The sequence below is a fragment of the Paramormyrops kingsleyae genome, chromosome 7 (genome assembly GCF_048594095.1).
Source record: "Paramormyrops kingsleyae isolate MSU_618 chromosome 7, PKINGS_0.4, whole genome shotgun sequence".
Taxonomy (NCBI): domain Eukaryota; kingdom Metazoa; phylum Chordata; class Actinopteri; order Osteoglossiformes; family Mormyridae; genus Paramormyrops; species Paramormyrops kingsleyae.
In genome coordinates this window covers 22,271,246-22,279,242 of record NC_132803.1, presented here as the reverse complement: position 1 = coordinate 22,279,242, position 7,997 = coordinate 22,271,246, and the positions used below count along the sequence as shown (strand labels likewise).

The 7,997-nt window shown below is 39.0% G+C and overlaps 1 protein-coding gene across 2 annotated transcripts; it reads left to right on the top strand.

Moving 5' to 3' along the window:
• The first annotated feature begins 542 nt into the window (after nucleotides 1–542).
• Nucleotides 543–7,562, top strand: LOC111841872 (protein CutA homolog). 2 transcript variants are annotated; one of them, XM_072714502.1, is made up of 6 exons: nucleotides 543–614; nucleotides 1,385–1,533; nucleotides 5,702–5,761; nucleotides 5,957–6,002; nucleotides 6,090–6,139; nucleotides 6,348–7,562. In XM_072714502.1, exons 2-6 carry the CDS (start codon nucleotides 1,400–1,402, stop codon nucleotides 6,448–6,450), a joined length of 393 nt encoding a protein of 130 aa, XP_072570603.1. In that variant the 5' UTR covers nucleotides 543–614; nucleotides 1,385–1,399; the 3' UTR covers nucleotides 6,451–7,562. The 2 variants fall into 2 exon arrangements, with proteins under 2 accessions (XP_072570603.1, XP_023663763.1); XM_023807995.2 differs by having other exon boundaries at nucleotides 553–815.
• Nucleotides 7,563–7,997: the final 435 nt, after the last annotated feature.

The window sequence follows — 7,997 nt, the reverse complement described above, 5'->3', positions numbered from 1 at the left end:
AAAAGCATTTATGTGGAGACAAGAAGATTGTTGTCCTTGACCAAAGCACAATGTCACCCACAGCATATAGCATATAAAAGTGTTATATGAATATAATTCACATATAGGAGTATAATCATTGAATAAGCAAGACTTTCAGGTCAGGAATAAAATGTCAGGGCAGATTCTTTGTTTGTAGTAGTAAAGTTTGTTCTAAATTACAAATAAATAGAAGTTAAAAATAAATAAACTGGTACAATATATTATCGCTTTCGGATTTACAAGTGGACAAAACCAAAGTTTAATGTATTATTATTCATGTATTGCTATTGATTATTACTTTAGATACTTGACAAAATTTACACTAGGCTCCGGACTCTTGCATAGGATAATACGATGGAAAATGGATGGATGGATGGAAGACATTAACCAAGTAAAACGGCAAATTAGAATAGGGAAACCCAACAGTAAACAAACGAAATTTCACTTACACACGGAAGCGAAGCAAAGGGGTGTGGCTGGGCAAGGTGAAAGGGGCGTGACTGGGCAAAGCAAAGGGGCGTGGCCTGTCGGCCCGGGAAAAGACTTAAGAAGGAAAGGTCCCGGAAGATGCGGGCAGGTTGGAGTATTTTCGCGTAAGTGTAAGTTTAGCTGGGCTGTATTTGCCCACCACTGGTACAGCTCATGTTACGCTCCGGCTGAAGCACTACTCCGATGTGTCTGAGTGTTGTGTAGGACTACAAATGGCATTTGTCGGGGGTGCAAAAATGGAGCGTTATCACAGAGAATCTATTAGTCAGCCGTTCTTCCGTCCAGGATTATTAGTAATTTGCTTGGTAAGAGGATTGTTTATCTCTTATTTTATGTAAAGAAATCTCTTTTGTACTATTATGCACTGTATACTGCAAGTTCTCTCTGTTAACTTAAGTTCTTAACGGATGAAATTTGAACGATGTCCCCTAACCTGTATTTACCGGTTGTGGTAGGCATTCGTTATAAAATGATGAGAAAGTTCTTATTCGACCTGTTTTTCTGGTTATGGTTTTGACACCCTCTGCAAACATTGAATCATTCCCATCGCAGTGTCTTAAATAGTACAATTGTCCGTAGTAAGAGATTTTGTAATGGAACTTCTGATCCAGTTTCTTATACACCTAATCAGGCCTGATCGAGGGTCTTTGTAAACGTTGTGTACAAGACAGCACGACTCAATATTGCTTTTCTTACTACGAAATCAAAACATGACATTCTGTATTTTTAATATTTGTGTTACTGTAACCATCATGTACGTTTTTCATGCATACATGTAAGCTTTACATATTGGTGTCAGTACATTATTATCAGTATTACTATTGCTAATAATGAATTGTCGTATTCTTATTACTTTGGTATTTACCCTTTGTAGGTGGTGGTATTTACCATGGTGATGTACCCTGCCCTGAGGACTCTGGGATTTCAGTTGCACTCAGCACTGACAGGCAGTTATATACCAGGCCATCACTCCATTATACTTATCAATTGTCCCAACAAGCAAATCGCCAGAGGCATTGGCAGGTAATAGCAAATGATAATGATGACGTACTTCAGGTCACCCTTATACACCCAGTGACCGCTTCATTACCTACCCTATCTTTCTCCAGAACCCCTTTAGGGGTGGATGAGTTGTACATTCACAGATGTCTTTCTGTACACCTCTGAACTGAGCTGTTATTTTCTGCACTTGTGCCATGATTGCTACACTCTAAAAACAGACGCGATAAAAACAGCTTAATGTTTTCTCGTGACCAGTTCTTCTTTGCTTTTCTCAGTCTCATTTTTTGTTGAATTTCTCCCAAACGTCACCATTGTCCATGAGTGAGCCTGACAGCAAGGACAACAATGATTTTGATTGATTCGGAGTGAGCATGCAGAGCTCATGCCAAACTTTAGCATGATTTTATCTTGAAATTAGATGCCACCCAGGCGTAATGTCAGCCCAGGTGACCGTCATGGTATGTGCAGTATGCCTAACATGCAATGTCGATATTATCACTGCACGTTTCCCAGCCCTAGTGTGTTTCATACAGAATCGTTTTAGCGAGCCTGACAATTATCCCCGACCTCGCTCATTTTTCTTTTTAAATTACACCATTCTCTGTAAATTCTAGACATCCCTGTACATGAAGATCCCAGAAGGGAAACCATTTCTGTGACTGCAGAACCACCATGCCTGGCATCAGCAATCAAACCACATTTAATGTTTGAAATCACACGTCTTGGCCATTTTAATGCATAGTCACACAGGAAGTGAACTTCTTGGCCCTGTCTGTTTGACTTTCACAGCAACATTATTCACCGTGTGGGGGTGCAGGCTATATTAAAAGGCAGCTGTACCTACAAGTAGCCACTGAGTATACGCTTTATTTTTAACAAAATGGATCTGCACTTCAATATCAGCTTTGCTAATAATCCACACACCTTTAACTCTTCTAGCTCCCTTAACTCATAGCAAAAGCATAGGCACCAACTGAATTAACCTCCTCTAGTCCAACCCCTCACAGTATTAACAAGTGCTGCCACGCTTCACATATTACTGCTATAACACCCTCCCCTTAGAATTTACTTTTTAGTATAAGAAGAAACACTTAAGATTGACATGGCACAATTCATACGTCTTCTGCCAATCACCCTCCTTACCAAGTAGTCACTACTATCAGGTACACGGTCCACTGACTGAGGTAAGATGAGGAGGAAAAATTGAACAGGACATCCAGCTTGCCGTTCTGCCTGTGTCATCTTCCTTGTATGACCCGCTCCCTGCCTTCTGGTTGCCTGGCGATTCGAGGGAGCGTTGGCACCGGCTTGTCATCTCCCCCCTGCTCTCCGTTTGTGTCTCAAATTTTACTGTATTTGACTCTCCCTGCCGGCCCCTGGAGGATGGGCTCCCCCTTTGAGTCTGGTCCCTCCCAAGGTTTCTTCCTTCTAGGGAGTTTTTCCTTGCCACTGTCGCCTACTCACTGGGGGCTTTGCGTGGGGATGCTGTAAAGCGCTTTGAGACGATGTAATGTTGTGATAATGTGTGTGTGTGTAGACAAATACTTCCTTGTTTTCCATGAAAACACACATGAACTGAGTTTGAATAGGAATTATCTACTGTAAATAAATAGGAAATAGTCATTGACAAAGTTAGAAATAATCATTTTGAAATTAAAATAATTGTGTTCTTCAAATTTTGCTTTCATCAAAGAGTCCTCCATTTGCACAATTACAGCCTTGTAGGCCTTGGGCATTGTAGATGTCAGTTTGTTAAGGTAATCTGATGAGATTTCACCCACTGCTTACTGAAGCATCTACCACAAGTTGAATTGGCTTGATAGGCACTTCTTACGTATCATGCGGTGAAGCTGCTCCCATAACAGCTCAGTAGAGCTGAGATCCAGTGACTGTGCTGCCACTCCATTATACACAGAATACCAGCTGGCTGCTTCTTCCCTAAATAGTCCTTGCGTAGTTTGTAGCTGTGTTTGGGTTATTGTCCTGTCGTACAGTAGGACGAAACTGGCTCTAAGCACCATCCACAGGGTACATCACTGGCATTGCAAAATGGAGTGATAGCCTTCCTTCTTCAAGATCCCTTTTACCCTGTATAAATCTCTCACTTTACCATCACCAAAGCAGCTCCAGACCACCACATTGCCTCTACCATGCTTGACACATGTCCTCAACCATTCCTCCAGCATCTTTTCATTTGATCTGCGTCTCACAGAATTCCTTCTTTGTGATCCGATCACCACAAACTTAGATTAATCTATCCATAGCACTTTTTTCCAATCTTCCATTGTCCAATGTCTGTGTTCATTTGCCCATCTCAGTCTTTTCTTTTTATTGGCCATTCCTAGATACGGCTTTTTCTTTGCAATTCTGCCTAGAAGGCCAGCACCCCAGAGTTTCCTCTTCATAGTTGATGTTCAGACTGGTCTTTACTATTTAATGAAGCTGCCAGTTAAAGACCTATGAGACGTCTGTTTCTCAAACTAGACACTCTAATATATTTATCCTCTTGCTCAGTTGTGCACTGGGGCCTCCCTCTCCGCTTTCTATTGTGGTTAGAGCCAGTTTGGGCTACTCTGTGAAGGGAAGAGTGCACTGCATTGTGTGAGACCTTCAGTTTCCTGGCAATTTCATTTCTCAGAACAAGAATAGACTGATTAAGAAGAGAGTTTTTTTGATCTTGTAATCGGACCCACAATTGCTGATGCTCCAGATACTCAACTAGTTCAAAGAAGGCCAGTTTTATTGCTTCTTTAATCAGCAGGGCAATTTTCATCTGTAGTAACATAATTGCAAAAGGGTTTTCTAATGATCAATGAACCTTTTAACATGATAAACTTGCATTAACAAACACAACAGTCCACTGGAACACAGGATTAATTGTTGCTGATAATGGGCCTCTGTACACCTATGTAGATATTCCATGAAAAAACAGCCGTTTCCATCTATGATAGTCATTTACAACATTAACAATGTCTAAGCAGTATTTCTGATCAATCAGATGTTATTTTAATAGACAAAAAAGCAATGAAATGTCTAAGTCATCCCAAACTTTTGAATGGCTGATTAGCAGTAGGCATCTGTAAACATTACCCATTGGGTCCTGATTGAAATCATTTCCTTGCTATTGCTTATTTTCATTTTTTCTTTTTTAATTCCTCTCTAATTAAAGACCTTTGAGTCTTACTGTCTTATAGCTGCCCTCCTCCACACAAGCTGCCCACTTAACCTTTTATTGATTAGTCTATTTGCTCTGTTACCAGGAATCAGTCCTACATTTACTTTTAGATGAAATACTGCATGTAATTGGTTAATAAAATGTTGTTTACACACATTTTCTTCTTTTACATCTAAACAGGTAGTTTATGTAGCAAAGTTTTTAATTAGTAGTGACACATAAGATTTCCTTAGTCAAACTAAAAAATATGTGTACAATTAAGTAATGAAAGATCATTAACTTTAGTTTCTTATTAAGTAATTCAGTTGTTTTTTTACTCACTAAGTGGTGTACAGTACTTATGGGAAGTAGCGGTATAACGATTCTCCAAATGCATGGTTCGGTTCAGACATTGGTTCTTGAACCACGGGTCATTTCCTATATCAGTGTTTTTTCTCTTGGGTGGAGGGGTGTTGGTGGTGTTTGGGGAATAAGAAAAAATTCTGGATTTTACTAATCACCAAAAATTTGTAACAGTAAAGAGGGTTATTATCCATCGATGAGCTAATGAAACTAGCTAAGCTTTTAAAGCAGGTGTGATCACTCAATCATGATTGGACCAAAATAGTCATGTGACACCCAATAATAATAAAAATAATAATAATATGCAATATTTACAAAATATACAGCTTGCCCTGATATAATAATAATAATAATAATAATAATAATTTCATAATTTATGTGTGTTACAGTGTCAACTGAAATGGAAAATGTGTTTTGTAATATTAGTAATGTAATGAGAGCTGAACAGACTTGCAGTGATGGGTGGGCGTGGGGGGGGTGGTAGTGGTCTTTTAGGTGTGAAAGACAGAACTGCAACAGGAAATGCGAGTTCATGAGCGTTTGTATGGCGGTTTTGGTTTCATTTTCAGAACGGTCACACCATCAATGGGAAGCATAAGAAATTAGGCCAGTACTGCCTAATTCTTTCTGATTTTATTATTTACGTAATGCAGCAGCGATTTATTATTGTAGGATCTTAATGGAGGGGAAACTGGCTGCCTCGATCAACATTTTGCCTGAAAGCTCCATCATGTAAGTCTGCACTGACTCCTGTTGGGACGTCTGTAAATCAGTAACAGAGATCACCAATGTTTAGCAAAGTGTTCTTGAGGACACCTAATTACCTGGGCAACTGATGTCTTTTTCCACTGTTGCACGTTTTGGATACGCATTTTTAAACTTACTAATTGATTTCTCATGAATGTAACCATGTGACCCTAAAATTAGGTACTACTGGAAAGGTGAAATCCAAGATGCCACAGAAATCATTTTGGTGAGTTAGTTATACACACCAGTCCTATTTTTGTTGCTGTTAACATAAATTTAGAGACAAACTGGATCTTTTTCCCTTGTCTTACAGTTCGCACAGACTCGCACTTCCAAGGTCCAGAAGCTTATAGAGAAAGTTAAGTAAGTTATTCTTCCAGCTTAATCTCATTTCCCATCATTCCCAGTTCCAGGTGTATTTGGCACATAAGGAATCCCAGATAATTTTTTAAACCACAAACTGGTGCCAGTGTAAACCTAAGCATACTAACCTGTTTAACTGATGTTCCAACAAGCCTTTCTAACACATTTTTGCCTGAATGAATTGTATTTGTGTGGCTTTTCCCCCCAGATCAGTTCACCCATATGATATTCCTGAGATCCTGAGCTTCCCAGTGGAATATGGGAGTCTGCCATACCTGAAATGGATCGATGAAGCTGTTCCTGCGGACTAATTTCATAATATACTTTAGGGCTCCAATTTTGTCAGTGTGCAAGATGAAGGGAACACTTACGGGAAGGCTTTCATAGGAAGGTAGATTGACCAGTTACAATTCCAATTATGAGTAAAGATGATTAAATAGATTTTTGATACAATTTTATGGCTGGGTCATTGTTACCATAGTAACCTTATATCCATTGATATGGATATATAAAGGGTCTTAATGGAAGGAAAGTGCTGTTTTTAAGCAGCAAATACAATTTTCTTTATTTGTTTTAAGGACAGTGGTGGGCACAGCTAACTGAAAAGTTAGCTTTGATGACCACTACACTGCTAATTCCAAAGTTAACTACTAAAAGATTTAGCAGAAGCTAACGATAACCGCTAACTTTTATTATATGAATTTAGCTTCGGTTCAGTTTTTGGGTCTGAAATTCTTAAAAACGTACAGCGGGTAAAATAAGTATTGAACACGTCACCATTTTTCTCAGTAAATATGTTTCTAAAGGTGTTACTGACATGAAATTTTCACCAGATGTCGATAACAACCCATGCAACCCACACATGCAAAGAAATCAGATGTCCATAAATTATGTGTAATAAAATGGAATGACACAGGGAAAAAGTATTGAACACACTTATTTAAATTTATTTAATATTTCGTACAAAAACATTTGTTGGTAATAACAGCTTCAAGACGCCTCCTGTATGGAGAAACTAATTGCATGCATTGCTCATGTGTGATTTTGGCCCATTCTTCCACACAAACAGTCTTCAAATCTTGAAGGTTCCGGGGGCCTCTCCTGTGAACTCTGATCTTTAGTTCTTTCCATAGATTTTCTATTGGATTCAAGTCAGGTGATTGGCTGGGCCATTCTAGCAGCTTTATTTATTTTCTTTCTCTGAAACGGATTGAGAGTTTCCTTGGCTGCGTGTTTGGGATCATTGTCCTGCTGAAATGTCCACCCTCATTTCATCTTCATCATCCTGGTAGAGCTGGGCGATATGGCCTAAAAATAAAATCTCCGATTTTTTTTACAATAAATTCGATTTTCGATTTCAATCGATTTTCCCCTCCACTACTCAAAATCAAACTACTGATGACAAATAAATGGTTCAAAACAAGTTTTAACTTTATTATTTTTATTTTTTTTTACTTTAGAGTTAAAGTGCAATCTGACAAGCCAAAAAAGATGCTTGTAAGTGAGATGGTAGACCACGTCATTGTAAACACTTTTAGAAACTTGTAAAAACTTTTAGCATGTTAATGAATCCCGGCTTTTCCACAGTATGTATGGGATAATATACATCGCAACAGCATTTCTTATCGCCTTCCACCGTGCCCCATTCTTATCATATGGCACACAGTTTGAAAATGTATCAGGGATGGTTGCTTGCTTAGCTTTGGATGTTGTGCTGGTGCTGCAGCTATTTTCATTTCGCTGGGAGCTGCACTTCTCCCACTCCGCTGCGTGCCTCTGCTTTAGGTGCTGGAATAAATTTGTCGTGCTGCTTCCTTTGGTTGCAACAGTTTTTAAACAGACTTTGCAACGAGGACTT

What these genes read in the sequence shown, in the direction of transcription:
- LOC111841872 (XM_023807995.2), top strand. Translation starts at nt 723, where the DNA reads ATGGCATTTGTCGGGGGTGCAAAAATGGAGCGTTATCACAGAGAATCT. An exon ending in GATTATTAGTAATTTGCTTG is followed by an intron (nt 816 to 1,384) that starts GTAAGAGGATTG and finishes TACCCTTTGTAG; the next exon opens with GTGGTGGTATTTACCATGGT. An exon ending in ATCGCCAGAGGCATTGGCAG is followed by an intron (nt 1,534 to 5,701) that starts GTAATAGCAAAT and finishes TTATTATTGTAG; the next exon opens with GATCTTAATGGAGGGGAAAC.